General features: G+C 51.8%; 8 protein-coding genes across 10 annotated transcripts; 5 read left to right on the forward strand and 3 right to left on the reverse strand.

The window, feature by feature from the left end:
• Positions 1–303: 303 nt before the first annotated feature.
• LOC9635423 (phosphoserine aminotransferase 1, chloroplastic) lies at positions 304–1793 on the reverse strand. The gene has a single exon (XM_002991170.2). It carries the CDS (start codon positions 1698–1700, stop codon positions 390–392), a length of 1311 nt encoding a protein of 436 aa, XP_002991216.2. The 5' UTR covers positions 1701–1793; the 3' UTR covers positions 304–389.
• A 36-nt stretch (positions 1794–1829) lies between these two features.
• Positions 1830–4412, reverse strand: LOC9635453 (diflavin flavoprotein A 1). The gene is made up of 10 exons (XM_002991171.2): positions 4150–4412; positions 3790–4087; positions 3514–3666; positions 3181–3459; positions 2946–3131; positions 2746–2876; positions 2493–2685; positions 2365–2433; positions 2230–2317; positions 1830–2162 (listed from the first exon to the last, which is right to left on the reverse strand). Exons 1-10 carry the CDS (start codon positions 4389–4391, stop codon positions 1954–1956), a joined length of 1848 nt encoding a protein of 615 aa, XP_002991217.1. The 5' UTR covers positions 4392–4412; the 3' UTR covers positions 1830–1953.
• A 75-nt stretch (positions 4413–4487) lies between these two features.
• Positions 4488–5134, forward strand: LOC9635454 (60S acidic ribosomal protein P1). The gene is made up of 4 exons (XM_002991140.2): positions 4488–4609; positions 4669–4792; positions 4847–4935; positions 4999–5134. Exons 1-4 carry the CDS (start codon positions 4547–4549, stop codon positions 5050–5052), a joined length of 330 nt encoding a protein of 109 aa, XP_002991186.2. The 5' UTR covers positions 4488–4546; the 3' UTR covers positions 5053–5134.
• A 51-nt stretch (positions 5135–5185) lies between these two features.
• On the forward strand, positions 5186–6466 carry LOC9635424. The gene is made up of 4 exons (XM_024664909.1): positions 5186–5510; positions 5610–5804; positions 5875–6068; positions 6124–6466. The coding sequence occupies exons 1-4, from the start codon at positions 5186–5188 to the stop codon at positions 6442–6444; spliced, it is 1035 nt and encodes a 344-aa protein (XP_024520677.1). The 3' UTR covers positions 6445–6466.
• Positions 6467–6614: 148 nt separating this feature from the next.
• On the forward strand, positions 6615–8171 carry LOC9635425 (omega-hydroxypalmitate O-feruloyl transferase). The gene is made up of 2 exons (XM_002991142.2): positions 6615–7115; positions 7171–8171. The coding sequence occupies exons 1-2, from the start codon at positions 6678–6680 to the stop codon at positions 8110–8112; spliced, it is 1380 nt and encodes a 459-aa protein (XP_002991188.1). The 5' UTR covers positions 6615–6677; the 3' UTR covers positions 8113–8171.
• Positions 8172–8249: 78 nt separating this feature from the next.
• On the forward strand, positions 8250–10080 carry LOC9635426. 2 transcript variants are annotated; one of them, XM_024664916.1, is made up of 3 exons: positions 8250–8793; positions 8855–8973; positions 9047–10080. In XM_024664916.1, the coding sequence occupies exons 1-3, from the start codon at positions 8626–8628 to the stop codon at positions 9831–9833; spliced, it is 1074 nt and encodes a 357-aa protein (XP_024520684.1). In that variant the 5' UTR covers positions 8250–8625; the 3' UTR covers positions 9834–10080. The 2 variants fall into 2 exon arrangements, with proteins under 2 accessions (XP_024520684.1, XP_024520685.1); XM_024664917.1 differs by having other exon boundaries at positions 9050–10080.
• A 78-nt stretch (positions 10081–10158) lies between these two features.
• Positions 10159–14292, forward strand: LOC9635427 (helicase-like transcription factor CHR28). 2 transcript variants are annotated; one of them, XM_024664912.1, is made up of 12 exons: positions 10159–10675; positions 10740–10812; positions 10877–11364; positions 11417–11494; positions 11545–11619; positions 11684–12527; positions 12580–12710; positions 12769–12990; positions 13046–13546; positions 13602–13811; positions 13869–14002; positions 14176–14292. In XM_024664912.1, the coding sequence occupies exons 1-11, from the start codon at positions 10436–10438 to the stop codon at positions 13971–13973; spliced, it is 2967 nt and encodes a 988-aa protein (XP_024520680.1). In that variant the 5' UTR covers positions 10159–10435; the 3' UTR covers positions 13974–14002; positions 14176–14292. The 2 variants fall into 2 exon arrangements, with proteins under 2 accessions (XP_024520680.1, XP_024520679.1); XM_024664911.1 differs by lacking the exon at positions 14176–14292 and having other exon boundaries at positions 13869–14116.
• LOC9635428 (serine/threonine-protein kinase 16) lies at positions 14119–15617 on the reverse strand. The gene is made up of 6 exons (XM_024664919.1): positions 15370–15617; positions 15157–15299; positions 14957–15100; positions 14710–14898; positions 14505–14629; positions 14119–14426 (listed from the first exon to the last, which is right to left on the reverse strand). The coding sequence occupies exons 1-6, from the start codon at positions 15551–15553 to the stop codon at positions 14186–14188; spliced, it is 1026 nt and encodes a 341-aa protein (XP_024520687.1). The 5' UTR covers positions 15554–15617; the 3' UTR covers positions 14119–14185.
• Between the last annotated feature and the right edge of the window lie 11 nt (positions 15618–15628).

Here is a 15628-nt window from a genome sequence, read left to right on the forward strand (position 1 = left end):
ACAAAGCTAAAAGTGGTGAGTTCTATTTTTCTCTAACATGGCCACGCAGATCAGTGGCAAATTGCCACCAGCAAAGCCCCACAGATTCACACTTCGTCATGCTGGAGAAGAAGAAGAAGTTGGCTTGTTTCAACTCGTTTTCCACCTAGATTGTTTTGTTCGTGATTCTTTGCGGACCAGGCAGATTTGCAAACGGATTGAAGAATGACGAGCAAAATACTCAAAGCAACATTCAATCAATCAAATTTAAATGAACGATACACATTTTGTTTGTGCCATGCTAAGATTCTTTAAATAACTTACTTTGTTAACGATCAAAACAATTCATTATCATTATTCAGCTTAAAGTTGCAAGGGAGAAAAGAAGAGCAGAATGCTGAAAAAGGAGTTTACTTGGCCTGATGCCTTGCCTGGAAATCCTTCATGAGCGCCACCAGCTTCTCCACGCCCGCCCTGGGCATGGCGTTGTAGATGGACGCTCTCACGCCCCCAACCGAGCGATGCCCCTTGAGCTGCACCATCCCTTTGCCAGCAGCCTCCTTGACAAACGCGGCCTCCATCTCCGGCGACGCCATGGTGAAAGGAACGTTCATCACCGACCTCACCGACGCCTCCACCGGGCACTTGTAGAAACCGTCGCTGCCATCGATGGCCCGGTACAAGATCTCGGCCTTGTCATTGTTCTTCCTGGCTATGGCTTCCAGCCCGCCCTGGTGGAGGAGGTCCTCGAAAACGAGCCCGCACATATAGATGGCGAAGCACGGCGGCGTGTTGTAGAGCGACTTGTTGTCGGCGTGCGTCTTGAAGTCGAGCATGACGGGAGTGGTCGGCTGCGCACCGCCCACCAAGTCCTTCCTCACAATCGCGATCGTCACCCCGGACGGCCCGACGTTCTTCTGCGCGCCGGCGTAGATCACCCCGAACTTGGACACGTCCACCGGCTTGGAGCAGAAGTTGGAGGACATGTCCGCCACCAGGATCGTCCCCTCCCCGACCGCCGGATACCAGTCCTTGAATTCCACTCCGTGGATCGTCTCGTTGGCGCAGACATGGACGAACTTGGCACCTGGAGTGAGCTTGAGCTCCGACCCTGACGATGGAATGGAGGTGTACTTGGTGGCCTTGCCGCTCCACGCGAGATTCGCCTTGCAGTACTTCTGCGCTTCCTTGTAAGCTTTGTCGCCCCAGGAGCCCGTGACGATGAAGTCGGCAGTGTCCTCCGGCGAGCAAAGGTTGAGCGGGATAGCCGAGAAGAGCGTGGAAGCCCCGCCTTGCAAGAAGAGGACCTCGTAGTTGTCTGGAATTGCCAGCAGCGCTCGAAGATCTGCCTCGGCCTTTTGGATCACGGAAAGAAATTCTTTCCCCCGGTGGCTCATCTCCATGATGCTCATCCCACAGCCCTGCCAGTTGTAGAGATCCTGCTGCGCCTTCTTCACCACATTGGCGGGCAGCGTCGCCGGCCCGGCCGCGAAGTTGTAAACCCTGCCATCGTTCTCGATGCTCTCGATCCGCGACGACGGCGCAATCCCGGTGCCTACCGTCGCCGTGCACGAAATCTCGCGCTGCCGCCGATCGGGGCGCCCGATCCTGACGTGGGAGAATGGCGATACCTGTGAAGCCGGTGACGAGCAGCGCCCATCGCCGCCGAGGAATGTGGATCGGGCCACCAGCGCGCGCGCCATGCCCGCATTTGCCGCCATCGATCGGTCGCCCTCTCAAGAACCCTAGCTCCCAGTGCTCGATTAAATAATAACAATGGGAATGTCAAGTACGTCTTCCTTCCTTCCTTTCTCCTTCCTGGGTTGCTGAGATCACACCAACCAACCATGTTTGACAAGCATATTCGATAAAATATTTCACTATGATCAAAGTATTTCTCACTGTGAGCGAAGCTTTCGTCATTCCTCCAATGCTCTTGATTTTATGATCAGGCTTTCGCTCGGCATCGCTCCATCAGTAGTAGTTTCCAATCTTTCGGTGGTGCACGGCAGTTCTAGCGTCTGGCTTTGACACACTGCCCTCGGTGGCGTGAGCGTAGATGATCCAGTGATCGCTCACTTCCATTCGAGTCACCACCGTGCACTCGAGATAAGCTAGAGCATCCACCAGGATGGGACACGAATTTTTTCCAACAGTCCATTCCACTCCCTCGAAGCGATCGGCTGTAGCGGCAAAAATCACAGAGAGATTCTTAGTAGCATTAGACGGTAGTGCTCTGGTGATGCTTACCCCCAGGAGGAAAACGTTTTAGAAAGTGTTTCATTAGTTTTGTGGAGTTTCCTTCTTCCAAACAGTTGAGGACGAAGTTGTCACCAACCTGTGAGTAAAATCTAAGGGGACATCAAATAAAAGAGATGGACGAACCTGCATGAGAGACTCGATAGCTCTGTCTTTGGCGACTGCTATGGTAATGCCTAGAGGTTTGAAGCTAGCCTGCTCGGATAATCACCCACTCAGTTGTAGAATCTCAAGGCAAAGTTTTGTTTTATTACCTGGGACACCCAAGATGCGATCATAGCTCCTTTTGTTGAGCCTTTAAAGGCAGTCACGACGTAGATCCCGCCTGACACTCGAGCTATTGCCTTGGCAACATTCACAGGCATCTGTGTCTTTTTGGCTTCAATGACTTTCTTTTGAGAAAGCAGTTGTCCCAAGTCCGTGCCTGCTTCTTCAAATTGTTGATACCTGCATATACGACGACGTTAGTCGAAACCAGCAGGATTAAAAAAAAAGTATCTTCTATACGTTGATTCTGTCGGTGTTTCCTTGACTCTTAAAGCAGGAAGAGGAGTTGGAATTCCTAGCTCCACAAAACGTTGCAAAATCGTATCAACGGGCTCATCGTCGCCTCCATAGCTTTCTGCTATCAAAACTGGCTGCAACACATGTTGGTCGATTTCAGTAAGACAAAACACAAGACGCAAGTTCCAAATCAAGTTCCAAACCTTCTTTGTTTTCAACGCTGCGTAGAGCGTGCTGATGGCTGCGTTTGCAGGTCCTGTGCTTGGAGGCGTCATTAAGAATACCGCACTATTTCGAGCAACGCTCTCTACAATCTCTTGCGAATCTGTCGAGTTCAAGTCAATCATCTGAGCTCCCGTATCCGTCTTCGTCAGGCCTCTAGCGAATGTCTGGCCAAATGAAGTTAAGCGTCGCACAACATCCGATGAAAACGCTTACCTGAGAGAGTCGATCGCTGTAGCCATAATCCGAGACGTAAAGCACAGCGACACTAGCTAGCTGTTTTTCCAGTGCCTGCTTGCTCCAGTTTTCATATTTGCTCATCAGCTCTGGAACATTATACCTCAGTAAAGGCCCGTGTCCCGTTGCAATTACTGCGAAATCCAGGTCCTTCACCCGCTTGAGCCCGACTAACACAGACCGAGCATTCGGCTTCATGAGACAGTCGTAGTAAAACCGATAGTGTGGTTCGATTGTCACGAGATCCTCATCATAAGTCTGTAAATGCCATTTTAGAAAATTACGAGTGTCAAAGAGACCACAACGACTTACCGCTGTTGAACAGTAGTGCATTCCAAATGCATCGCACGTAAAAAGAACTTTGGAACCATGATCGAAGGTAAACATGGTGTCCGGCCAATGTAAATTAGGAGCCATCACAAACTCCAAGACATGACCTTTTCCCAGATCGAGCTTCTCCCCTCCCTGCGATCATACAGTTCCTGCAGTCAATAGAAAAAGCACAAAGAAATCACGGACAAAAACACACTCTTGTACAAAAAGAGATAGAAAAACAAAAGCAAAGCGAAGACGAAGTTTGATACAAACCTTTACGACCATGCTCTTGAACGGGGTGAGAACAAGGTTCTGCAAGAACTGTATGCAAACTTTGGACCCAACGACGACAGCATCCGGCGCAAGCTTGAGAATTTCTGGAATAAGGCCACTGTGGTCGGGCTCCGTGTGATTCGCGATAACGTAATTGATGGTGGCCGGATCGATCTGTTCCTTGAGTGCTGCAAGGTACTGGAACCGAAACTTCTCGTGTGACGCGTCGATGATCGCAAGCTGGTCTCCCTCGATGATGTAGGAATTATACGTTGTTCCATTTTGCAATCCAAACTCGCTGTTATTGCCAGCATTGGATCAAGAAATCACGATTGGATGGGAAAAATTCTCAACACTTACATATCGAAGCGATCTCGGTCCCAATCCAGCGATCGGAGCGTTGTCACAGCAGGCGCCACGGGAGATACCTGCGTTTGGAGCCGCTTCCCGCCCTGAATCTTTTCAATCCCCGAAATCTTGCTCCTCTCGGCGGCGATCGTGAAGCTAGAGCCAGATTTCGCGGAAATAATCGATCTTCTTCGACCAGTGCGATGCGTCGAGGCGGAGAACAATGCGCCCTCGCCCAAGCTCAAGCCCGCCATTGCCACAAAAACTCAACCCCCGGATCGACCGTTGATTGTTTAAGCCCATATCAGCCGTGGATCCACCAAAGCAATATCTGGGCCGTCTGTTGGCAAGAGATAAAGCTTAAGGATTAGGGTAGCCGCCAAGGGTTTTTGGCGACTGAAGCGTAGCAATGGGAGAGACTGCTTGCACATATGCCGCTCTAATCCTTCACGACGATGGGATCGCCATTACGGTAAGCGCTAGAGCTCTAGATTTTGGACGCGAAATTGATCGATCGTGGCGCTGGAACAGGCCGAGAAGATTGCGACGTTGGTGAAGGCCGCGAATGTGAAGGTGGACTCCTACTGGCCGAGCCTTTTCGCCAAGCTGCTTGAAAAGAGGAGCGTCGATGATCTCATCCTCAGCTGTGGATCCGGTATGCTAGAAAGTTCGTGAGATTTCTTGCTTTGACAATCCAATGGATTCGCAGGAGGTGGAGGGGCCGCAGTGGCCGTGAGCGCTGTTGCTGGGGATTCCGCGGCCGCGCCTGCCGCTGCCGAGGAGAAGGAAGAGAAGAAGGTATGAATTTGGGGGTTTTCCTCTGGTCTCTGGGCTGAAATTAGGTTTTTTGGCTTGAAACAGGAGGAAGCGAAAGAAGAGAGCGACGATGACATGGGCTTTAGCTTGTTCGATTAGTGTGATTCGGCGAAAAAAGAAAATTTTCGAAAGTTTTGAGCCAATGTAATTCAACCTTTTAATCTAGACTCTCTAATGAGCATATTCTTCGCTTTTTAATGTGAGAAAAAGGAATGCAAGAACGTAGCCTAGAATGGAAGAGGGCGTATTTCGCATCCTAGACGGAAGCTCTATTCGCGAGGCGCTGCTAGGGTCGCAGCTCCCGGATCGCGTGCGCCGCCGATTCCAGCGGCTTGTCAAGGCGGCGGATGGATCGCCGTCGTCTTCGTCTGTGGATGCGCGGATTGCTGCCGAGGAGGAAGCGGCGGCACTGCTTCTTGGATCGGAGCTGTGCGGGCGGCAGCTTGTGGTGACTGCTGCGGCGTCGCGGCTGCCCGATCCAAATACGCCGCTAGATGCCGCGGCTTTTGAGGCGAGTCTTCGCAGCTATCTCGAGGCCGTGGCGGATGCTCTCCAAGGTGAGGGGTTGATAGATTGCTTCGCCTTTTTTCCTCGATCGAGATTATTTCGTGTTCTTGATCCAGTTTCTTTGTCTAATCGATCTGTCCATTGCGCAGAAAAGCCGATCGTTGTGTCGGTTCTGGACGGATCGGCATTCAAGGGACTCTTGGAAGACGAGGACGAATTCGCGATGGTTGCAGAGAACGTTTTCGACGAACTGGATGCTGATAACAGTGGCAAGCTCAACCGTAGCGAGCTTCGATCTGCCGTGCTCCAGCTGGTTGCGGCAGTGGGATGTCCCAATCCATCTGGTAAGTTTCATCTTTCCACTTACATTGTAATAGCTTGATGGTTCTTCCTTTTTGTCATTCTCATTTTCAGCCAAGCCGGATGTTGAAGATCTCCTCACCAAGCTGCTAAGCAAATACGCTAGCCAAGATAGCAAAGAGCTCGGGCAAACCCAGTTCGCCAAGCTGCTCCAAGACGTTCTCCAGGATCTCTCCGAGACTCTGGCCTCGCAGCCCATTGTGGTTGTCCGGGACGTGAAAGTTTTGGATGGATCCAATCTCCGCAAGGTACTTCCTTCCAGCAAAATTCTCAAGGAAAAAAACGCTGACTCCAATCGATCAGGTGTTGCACGACGAGGAGCTCTTCTCGGACATGGCCAAGGACACGTTCAAGGAGCTTGACTCGGACAAAGATGGCAAGCTGAGCAAGTCGGAGATCCGCCCGGTTTTCGAGAGCCGCGCCGCCCAGTGGGGCCTCCCGCCGCTGGACGAAGACTCGGCGGATGAGCTCTACGCGCAAATTTTCAAGGAGATCGATGCCGATAGCAGCGGGGATGTGGACGAGCGCGAATTCCAGTCGCTGATGAGAGCGCTGATCGAGAGCTTCGCGGCGCAGCTCAAGATGAATCCCATTCTTGTAGATGTCGAGACCGCGGTTCAGTGAAAAAAAACTCCATTCCAGATTTTAGGGTTCTTGGGTTCTTTTGAAATTTAGGGCAGCGGGAGATCTGGCGATGGCGACACACGCGTTGCTTGTGGATCTTGCGCCAATCTTTGCGTTGCCTCATGCAAAGAATCGCCATTCCGACACTCCGGGCTCGCCTCGTATAAATCTCCACTGTAAGTCTCTTGAATTGGGGGAGTTTTTCCATTCTTCTAGCTGGACGATCTTGTGACATGGCTGTCGCGCCGGTGTCCGACCTCCAGATCGAAGTTGGCTCCTCCAAAATCGTCGCTCCAGCGCAGGCAGTGGAGCACAGCACACTGTTCCTCTCAAACATCGACCAGGAGGCAATGTACAAGGTGGAATCGGTCTATGTTTTCGCTGCCAACCCTGAGCGAGCGAGCGACGATCCTGCCGAGGTGATCGAGGCGGCGCTGGCGAAAACGCTGGTAACGTACTACTTCCTGGCCGGGAGATTTGCGCCGAATGCCAAGGAAGGACGGCTCGAGGTGAATTGCAATGGAGCCGGGGTCTTGTTCGCTGCTGCTACGAGCAAGCTCCGGCTTTGCGACCTGGGAGATCTCTCGGTTCCAAATCCAGCATTTCGGAGCCTCCTCGTCCAGCCGAGTGATTCTCTGGGATTGTTTGAGACTCCACCCGCAACGTTCCAAGTAAGTTCTCGCAAACTTCTTCTTGCTCTTCGTTCACGATGGTTCTTTCTTCTAGATCACTAGATTCAAGTGCGGTGGCTTCGTCTTTGGAATGACCATCTTTCACTCGCTGATGGACGGAGTTGCGATCACCGGCTTCTTCGACAATCTCGGCTCCATCGCGAGAGGTGGCGGCGTCGTCATGGTGCCGAATCCAAACCGGGAGTTCCTCAAGGCCAGGAATCCTCCGCAGCCGCAGCACTACGAGCAGCTCATGTGCCGCCAGTTCCGAGTGTCGAGCTTCTCCGAGATCCCGCTGCTGCCATTCAATCCCACGACGTCGAGCGTGAACAACTTCGCCCCGGAGAAGCACGTCTTCAGGAGCTTCCCGGTGTCGAGCCAGATGATCTCGGAGCTCAAGCAGGCCTGCCTCAAGGACGAGACACTCTCCCGCTGCTCCAGCTTCGAGGCCATCACCGCTCACGTCCTCCGCCAAGTCGCGCGCTCCCGCCCCAGCGATCCCTCCGCGCTCGTCTCGACGTTCCTGGCGGTGGACTTCTCCCGGAGGCTCCAGCCGCCGCCGCCGCCCAACTTCTGCGGCAACGCGGTGGTGGCGGCGTGCGTCGCCGCCACCCGCCAGGAGCTTTGCACCTACAGCCTGGGCCACTTCGCGCGCCGAGTCCAGGAGGTTCTCAGCGACGTCGACGACGAATATGTGCGATCCTGGACGGACTTCTGGGAGCTCCATCGCATCGGCCCCGCGAGGATTCCAATCGGCGCCTGCCTCTCCGCCTGGTGGAAGCTGCCATTCTACGCGCTCGACTTCGGGTGGGGGACGCCAATCTTCGCGGGGCCGGTCCCAAACCAGCTGGTTGGATTCATCGTGATCGTGGCGAACGGGAAGAACGATGGCGGAGCAAACGTTTATCTCGGCTTGGAGCCGCAAGAGATGGCGGCGTTCGAGAAGAACATCTACGAGCTAGCCGAGTCTCCGCCGCTAATACACGCAGCGTTTTAGATTAAACAAAAGTGAGATTTGCGCGCTAAGTAAGCAAGATTGAAAAGAGATTGTGGACTTTTCTGAGAGAATCCAAGCTAACCGGGGGATGACGTCATGCGCGGGCCATGCCCATGCCCATGCATGGAGAATATGCCACCCCCATTTGGTCCGCGTTTTCACACGGAACTTCTTTCCCTTTTTTCATTCCTCTAGCCTAGTGTGTGTGTGTGTTCTTCGCGCAACGCAGTAATCGCTCCACAGTTGGCACGCGCGGTGGCGGAGGGCGTGCGATCGACCATTGCAGCTTTGATTTGCGGAGGGGCAGGGATTTCAGCTTGGATCCGGGGCGGTGATGCGTCGCCGGAGCTAGGGTTTGGTGGTGGGGTGGGAATTGGCGTGGATCTCATGGCGGCGGCGCTGTAGCTGGCCATGGTGTGCTCGAATTTCGGGTTTTGGGGCGATTGCGTGCTGCGATTCGGCTCCGGGCGGGGACCTGGAAGAGGAGCGGGGAGGTAAGGGCAGCGGCGCTGCATGGGACAAGGGGGACGCGGGGAATTTTTGGCCCGGCGCTACAGGTTTTCGGAAGATCTCATGGATCTGGATGGGGACGCATCGACCTCAGGAGGAGAAGGCTACATCGTGCACTATGTTTCGAAGCGGGACACTCTTGCGGGAATTGCCATCAAGTATGGTGTGGAGGTTTGTGCTCGATGAAAACTTTGGTGTAGGAATGGAAAACTAACTAGAAAAATTCATCCAGGTTGCCGATGTCAAGCGACTGAATGGCTTGTCAACAGATCTTCAAATGTTTGCACGAAAGAGCCTTCGCATCCCATCGTCGGCAAAGCATCCTCCATCAGAGCAGTTCGCATCACACAGGTACATTTTTTCATTCTAGTTCTCGAAACCTTGAAGATAAAAACAATCTTTCTTCCTTTTCGATGCATGTTAGCAGCAGTGCGAACTCAGAGCAGCCTCGTCTCGGGAGACATTCGTTCTGCGACATCGTGCTTCCCAACAAGAGCGAGGAGCCAACGAAAGTGAGCTCCGCGATGAGCTTGATGAGAGGTTACTACGGGTTATCGACATCAAAACTCGAGGGTGAAGGAACCGAGATGGAAGTCTACAGAACAGACAATGGCTATCAATCCGAGGACGAGCCATTCACTCCGCGGGACCAGGTCTCCAACAGACCAAGAGCTCACGCTCCCACCAACTTGGCCACGGAACCAAAGCTCGCCAGCTTCAACAGCATGGTGAGCATGGCTAGAGATTTCGTGGCCCACGAAGTAGAAAAGGCGAGGGAGCGTGTCGCGGTGCGGCGGCGTCCCAAAGGTGAAGCTCTAGCGGCCGAGGATCATAGTGCTAAGCAGCAACTTCTTGGTGACAGGACAAACTACGCAGTGAGAAGCAGCGTTCCAAGGCCGAAAGCTTCGAGACTAGGACTAGAGGTAGAGGTGGATTGCCCGGCTGGTCGAGCCGTGGTCTTCAACTCCGGGGGCGAAGCTGGGAATGGGAAAGGCCTACGCAGTGGCAAAGTAGTGGAAGAGCTCATCTTCAAGCTCAAGAAGTCGCCCAGCGCTCCAAACTTCCAGGACGAGAAGCCTCCGCCGTCTTCCATGCTCAAGAATGGAAGCAAAGGAGATCTAGCGAGCTGGAGCCAGGCACATAGCCAGAGCAGCGTGACGATACCATTGCTGGACAGCTTCACGAGGCGCAGCAAGGCTGCATTAGACTGAATAGAAAGGATCCGGTTTTGGATCGAGCAGAGCAGCGACACCATTCTTTGATCGAGGACGCAGCAAGAAGGATCCGATGGAAGTGAGAACGAGAAGAAAGAGGAGTTTTTGGGCTGCAAGACTCGCACGAATAAGTTTCTTCGCTAGAAGTGACCAGATAGAAGAAATTCATAGTGTTTGTAATATACGAGGTAGAAACTAGGAAATTCTTTCATTCACGCACGACCGTCGATTGGCGGGGGCGTTACGATCCGGAATGGCATTGGCGAGGCAAAATATCGTGGGCCAATGTCTGGCATTATTTTAATCTTAGCCTGGCTTTACTGGTAAAAGGAAATGCCCGGCGCTTGTATCTTCCTTTAAAACCATGACCTTGTGTGGCGAGCAAGCTTTTTAGGGTTGGCAGTGTGGAGATAGGAATTAGGGATTTTAGCGGCAGGCGATGCATGGCGCGGAGGTAGGCGCTGTGGATCCTCGCGTTGGAGAGCTTGGTCGCGCCGGGAGTGGAGATTTTTGAGCTGCGGCGCTGCGATTAGTGCTTGGCTGCGGGGGTTTAGGTCCGGAATTTCTTGTGCTGCTGCCAATCTCATGGTCTGCGAGGGATGACAATGTGCCAGAGGCCTGTTGGTGACCCCTGCCAAAAGCTTCTCGAGGAGAGCCGGATTTGCGCCGGAGGTATCGATCAGAGCTACACGAACCAGGAGTGGAATGCTTTTGTGGACGATGCTTGCGTCCAGCATGGCGTGCAAGGGGCCGAGTCCGTGGCTGCCCAGGCCGAGCCGGAGGCGGACATGGAGCTTGACCAGCTGTTTTTCTTGCTCAAAGAACCGGAAAAAAATCTGGTGAGTTGTTTTTAGAATTTTTTTTTCGTTCTCCAACTTAGCTTTGTTCTTTTCTTTGTGGCAGCAAGATATAGTCGGGCAGGACGAGATTCTAGCAGCGCCAGAAACTAGCCCTTTAGTACAAGCGCCACAAGAGTGTAAGTTGGCTTCTGTTTTTTTTTTTTTTTTGTTTTTTCTGTTTCTGAAAAACTTGTTTTCCAGATACCCATGGAGTGTCACCTTCTTTACATGATCCCTCGTCTTCGGCAACATTCCCGTACTATCAATCCAGTGACTACGACAGGTCTAGCGGTTCAGTTATCGGGGCAGAGGGCGAGGTTTATGATCCAACGTTGAATTCCACTACTTTCACTCCAGTGTGTGAGAGCTCCTGGTCTTTTGGTAATGGTGCTGCGGCGAAGTCTGAGGTTATCGAGATTAGTGACGGTGAAGAAGATGAGGTTGGGATTGTAGGAGAGAAGCGCAAGCTGCCCCTGAGCTTCGCTTCTCAGGAGACCACTTCGAAGGCCTGGTGGTATGCTCAGGAGCAGACCAACGCCAGCGTAAAGAAAGAAGAGAACGGGAACGCTGAAGTTCTTAACTCAGATGACGAGTCTGATCAACGGGACGAAAGAGGTGGAACCACCCGGAGGCATTACTCTTCAGAACCACGGGTACAGGAAGATAGAAACCTCCGAACAATCTTGCAGGTACGTTTTTAGATTGTTCATTGCGGCAGCGATTTTATTTCTTTTTCGGTAGAGGATGATCACTGTCGATGAAAAGGAAGAGGCCAGTCCAGAGGAGGGCTTGATGACAATTCCTCTTCTCAAACATCAGGTGCGACTTTTTCTTATCTTCAACCTCTTCTAAGAAGCTTTTCTATGCAGAGAATAGCTTTGGCGTGGATGGAAAAGAGTGAAAATCGTGTGGAATGTTCTGGGGGAATCCTTGCAGACGATCAGGTAGGCCTATGTGATGGTGGTCATGTTTTTCCTGATTGCTGAGCTTTTTGTTGTGTGTTCGTAGGGACTTGGTAAAACCGTGTCTACGATAGCACTTATCCTTAAAGCTCGGGCGCCAGTTTCAAAGCTAAACTTGGCCATATCGGAGACAGCACTTATTGAATCTGAGCCTGTGGATCTTGACGACGATGAGGATGGGGACAAAGACGATGACGAAAGTTCTCAAAAGCTGGATGATAGAAAGTCATCTCTAGGCAGAGGAAGAAAAACAGGTGGCACCCTTGTTATCTGCCCAACGAGTGTTTTGAGACAGTGGGCACATGAGATCAAGGCAAAGGTGACACCCGCCGCGAATCTCTCGATTTTGGTATATCATGGAAGTAGCAGGACAAGGAGTGCCGACGACCTTGCGAAGTACGACGTTGTTCTAACAACGTATCCAATCGTGAGTATGGAGGTGCCGAAGCAGCTATTGCCAGAAGAGAAAGAAGAAGATAAGAGGAATTACGATGACTACGGGCTTGGCAACTTTCGAGGATATCCGAAAAAGAAGAGCAAGCCAAAGAAGAGACTCTCGGACGAGAAGATTCCCGAGTCGGGTCCTCTAGCAAAAGTGAGCTGGTATCGAGTTGTTTTGGACGAGGCGCAAAGCATAAAAAATTCAAGGACACAAGTAGCTCGGGCTTGCTGGGGGTTGAGGGCCAAGAAGCGATGGTGTCTATCAGGTACACCAATCCAGAATGCAATTGACGATCTGTACAGCTACTTTCGCTTCCTACGCTTCGACCCGCTGGACACGTATAAGTCCTTCAGATCGGAGGTGAAGGACCCGATCACTCGAAATCCAGTTTTGGGATATAAGAAACTGCAGCTGATTCTTCAGGTGGTTATGCTTCGTCGAACAAAAGGCAAGTTTTTTGTATTTTCTATCAAATCTCTGACGACTTTTTTCTTTTTCAGCAACATTGATCGATGGACAACCAATCGTAAACTTGCCTCCGAGATTTGTTTGCCTCCAACAGGCTGAATTCAGCGAAGAGGAGCGTATATTCTATAATAGTTTGGAACTCGAGTCACGCAGACAGTTCCAGGTATGATAGTCTGGTTGTTTTGTCTGCCAACTGACTTCATGTCTATGTATGCCACCAGGTTTATGCTGAGGAGGGCACGCTTCAGAGTAACTACGTGAACATCTTGTATATGTTACTGCGGCTTCGGCAAGCGTGCGACCACCCTCTCCTTGTCAAGGAAACAAACAACGAGTCGACGGAGTTCGACGCGGTTGAAAACGTAAAGAAGTTGGCGCTGGAGAGAAGGGTGGAGCTCCAGAATACTTTGGATCGGAACAAGTCCATATGCACTATATGTGCGGTAAGTTTTTTTGTTTGCTTTCGGGGCTATGTCTAATATTTTGTGAACATTTCAGGATGTTCCCGAGTGGGCCGTTATAAGCTGGTGTGGTCACGTCTTCTGTAGGCAGTGCATCTCAGAGAAGCTAGCCACCAGCGATGACACTGAATGCCCTTTCCCAAAGTGCACCATTCAGCTCAACAGTTGCCTATTGTACAGCCTGACTGCGTTGAGGAATTGCAACCTGGGTATTGAGCCCACCACCAACAACAATAACAAGGGAAAGAAGAAAAGGCAGCCAACCGACACCAACGGATGGATCTCGTCTTCCAAGATTGAAGCGGTCATGAAGCTGCTGAAAAATCTTCCCGTAAAAAATCCTGCCGGACCAGCGCCAGACGGGACACGAAGGAGAGCTGAGACAGAAAAGGCGATTGTTTTCTCCCAGTGGACAAGTATGCTGGACTTGCTGGAGCCCCAGCTAAGGAAGGCCGATCTTCGTTTCAGCAGATTGGATGGTACAATGACTGTTGTGGAAAGGGACTCTGCGGTCACGGAATTCAACACCAATCCAGAGGTACGCAATCCTTTTTTCTCAAAACAAACTTTGTCTGACGTCGTTTTCTTCACAGGTGTCTGTGATGATCATGTCACTCAAGGCCGCAAGCTTGGGACTCAACATGGTTGCTGCGTGTCATGTTCTTCTTCTCGATGTGTGGTGGAATCCCACAACGGAGGACCAAGCCATCGATCGAGCTCATCGTATCGGACAGACTCGTCCCGTCCACGTTTCAAGGTTTACCGTGAAGAACACCATTGAGGATCGAATTCTAGCGTTACAGGTACGAGCTTTGAATGTGAAGCTTTGGTTTAATGGTCTAACGCTCTTGTTTGCGCAGGAACGAAAGAAGCAAATGGTTTCGTCGGCGTTTGGAGAGAACGAAGGGAACAATCAAAAGAGTAGGCTCACAATGGACGACATACGCTTCCTCTTCTCGGGCTGACAGACGAGAGAATAAACACAAGAACAAAGGTACGTGAGTGAGTGAAGGCGTCCGAAATTTTGGATTTGACAATTTACCGGCCCAGAGATTTTAGCTTGTATGATACCATTTGATGAAATAGTAGTCTTATACTACGCTCGCTAGAGACTCGTAAGCATGTCTTTCAATTTCTGTTTGAGAAAAGTTCTCGTTTCTTTTGCAGAAGATGGTTTCTAGAACTCGGATGAATCGACCTCTTCCGGAAACTTGGACAGCATCTTGGTGACCACGGCGATCACTGCCTCGACGTCGGGCCTGTTTGCGACTCGAGGCTCTACCATCCACGAAACGAGCTTGTGAAACGAGCGAGGATATGGCGGAGTGCTCGGCCATTTTATCTGCCCGCTCATGGACGCCAACTGTAAGCTTCCGCCGGCCTCGCTGAGTGAGTGCTCGAATGGCGAGACGCAGTACCTGAGAAGAGTAGAGACGAAGCCTCTCAATCTCAAAACTTTCGGAGAAAAAACTTACAAAGTTGGAGGAAGAACTTACATGATCGCGAAGAGTGTACAGCCGAGTGACCAAACGTCGACTCGCTCGTCAATGTCCGCGATGCTGGGACAGTCCCACAGCTCCGGTGCTCGATACGGAGCCGAGCAGTGCTCGGCGGCCCATTCCTGTGGACAAGGCAAGCTGTTCGCATTCGGTGACAAAGCTAACTTCTTCTCCTCCTCCTCTTTTTCTTTGGCTTTGTTACCTGGATGGCGAGAGCTTCCGAGCGAGACCGAACGCGTTTCCTTGCTAGAGTCGCGCTGCCAAAGTCCATCACCACTGCTTTGGGTGGATCTTGGTTGCTGGACTTGGAAAGGAGAACGTTTCCTGGCTTGACGTCGTTGTGGGAGTAAGATGGATCGTGCTTGTGCATTTGCTTCAAAGCTTGGCAGATCTGTGCAAAGAAGAAACGAGTGTGATGAAGATCGAAGAAGCCACGACTGGTTTTCTACCTGTTGGAAGATGTGAAGAACCGTGACTGCTGGGAAGAACTCGCCTCTAGATCGCATCTCCTCCAGCTGACTTTGGAGCGTTCCATCGGGATACACTGGAAACAAGAGATAGGCCTCGGTGTTCCAAGTGCCTTCTCGCGATCCCTGCTTGGATTGTTTCACGCTGAGAGCGATCTTGGATCGGAGAAAGAGAGGCAAACCTTGACGGCGATCATGGAATGCTCCAGGAGAGGCAGGAGATTGGGATGCTTGAAGAGCGACGAGACTTGGATCTCGCGCTTGACGAGCGCGAGCTGCTCCTCGGACTGGATCAGCACTTTCTTCACGGCATACAGACCGTCGTCTGGAAAGAGATCGAGCAAAATATCGGTCAATCGAGCGATCTAGCAGGGCGCGCGCGCGTGGGGACGAACCTGAGACTTGGGAGGATTGCTTGAGAGGCCGATCGCCTTGGATCTCCCGGGCGAGGTAGACGAACGCGAATCCGCCCTCGCCGAGCTGCCGCACGATCCGGAAGCGGCGCTCGTTGATCCAGATGTCGGCGGCGCCGCTGACGGCCTCATAGAGCGCATTCAGCCCCGAGAACGAGCATCCCATAGCTCATTCCTCTCACGCGAGCGCGTGGAAAATTAGGTCTAGATCGAAGATCATCATCGTTGGTTCGTATAAACC

This window comes from Selaginella moellendorffii, unplaced genomic scaffold (assembly GCF_000143415.4).
Source record: "Selaginella moellendorffii unplaced genomic scaffold, v1.0 SELMOscaffold_116, whole genome shotgun sequence".
Classification (NCBI taxonomy): domain Eukaryota; kingdom Viridiplantae; phylum Streptophyta; class Lycopodiopsida; order Selaginellales; family Selaginellaceae; genus Selaginella; species Selaginella moellendorffii.

Bases quoted from the DNA above. Each gene is read 5' to 3' on its own strand.
- LOC9635424 (XM_024664909.1), top strand. From the start codon at position 5,186: ATGGAAGAGGGCGTATTTCGCATCCTAGACGGAAGCTCTATTCGCGAG. The intron at 5,511-5,609 runs GTGAGGGGTTGA...TCCATTGCGCAG, and splicing joins CGTGGCGGATGCTCTCCAAG to AAAAGCCGATCGTTGTGTCG. The intron at 6,069-6,123 runs GTACTTCCTTCC...CCAATCGATCAG, and splicing joins ATGGATCCAATCTCCGCAAG to GTGTTGCACGACGAGGAGCT.
- LOC9635426 (XM_024664916.1), top strand. From the start codon at position 8,626: ATGGGACAAGGGGGACGCGGGGAATTTTTGGCCCGGCGCTACAGGTTT. The intron at 8,794-8,854 runs GTTTGTGCTCGA...AAATTCATCCAG, and splicing joins CCATCAAGTATGGTGTGGAG to GTTGCCGATGTCAAGCGACT. The intron at 8,974-9,046 runs GTACATTTTTTC...GATGCATGTTAG, and splicing joins GAGCAGTTCGCATCACACAG to CAGCAGTGCGAACTCAGAGC.
- LOC9635428 (XM_024664919.1), bottom strand. From the start codon at position 15,553: ATGGGATGCTCGTTCTCGGGGCTGAATGCGCTCTATGAGGCCGTCAGC. The intron at 15,300-15,369 runs GTTCGTCCCCAC...ATCTCTTTCCAG, and splicing joins GCAATCCTCCCAAGTCTCAG to ACGACGGTCTGTATGCCGTG. The intron at 15,101-15,156 runs GTTTGCCTCTCT...CAATCCAAGCAG, and splicing joins ATTCCATGATCGCCGTCAAG to GGATCGCGAGAAGGCACTTG.
- LOC9635454 (XM_002991140.2), top strand. From the start codon at position 4,547: ATGGGAGAGACTGCTTGCACATATGCCGCTCTAATCCTTCACGACGAT. The intron at 4,610-4,668 runs GTAAGCGCTAGA...GCGCTGGAACAG, and splicing joins ACGATGGGATCGCCATTACG to GCCGAGAAGATTGCGACGTT. The intron at 4,793-4,846 runs GTATGCTAGAAA...ATGGATTCGCAG, and splicing joins CATCCTCAGCTGTGGATCCG to GAGGTGGAGGGGCCGCAGTG.
- LOC9635423 (XM_002991170.2), bottom strand. From the start codon at position 1,700: ATGGCGGCAAATGCGGGCATGGCGCGCGCGCTGGTGGCCCGATCCACA.
- LOC9635427 (XM_024664912.1), top strand. From the start codon at position 10,436: ATGACAATGTGCCAGAGGCCTGTTGGTGACCCCTGCCAAAAGCTTCTC. The intron at 10,676-10,739 runs GTGAGTTGTTTT...TCTTTGTGGCAG, and splicing joins AAGAACCGGAAAAAAATCTG to CAAGATATAGTCGGGCAGGA. The intron at 11,620-11,683 runs GTAGGCCTATGT...GTGTGTTCGTAG, and splicing joins GAATCCTTGCAGACGATCAG to GGACTTGGTAAAACCGTGTC.
- LOC9635425 (XM_002991142.2), top strand. From the start codon at position 6,678: ATGGCTGTCGCGCCGGTGTCCGACCTCCAGATCGAAGTTGGCTCCTCC. The intron at 7,116-7,170 runs GTAAGTTCTCGC...TCTTTCTTCTAG, and splicing joins CTCCACCCGCAACGTTCCAA to ATCACTAGATTCAAGTGCGG.
- LOC9635453 (XM_002991171.2), bottom strand. From the start codon at position 4,391: ATGGCGGGCTTGAGCTTGGGCGAGGGCGCATTGTTCTCCGCCTCGACG. The intron at 3,460-3,513 runs GTAAGTCGTTGT...TGGCATTTACAG, and splicing joins TGCACTACTGTTCAACAGCG to ACTTATGATGAGGATCTCGT. The intron at 2,163-2,229 runs GTAAGCATCACC...TTGCCGCTACAG, and splicing joins AAAACGTTTTCCTCCTGGGG to CCGATCGCTTCGAGGGAGTG.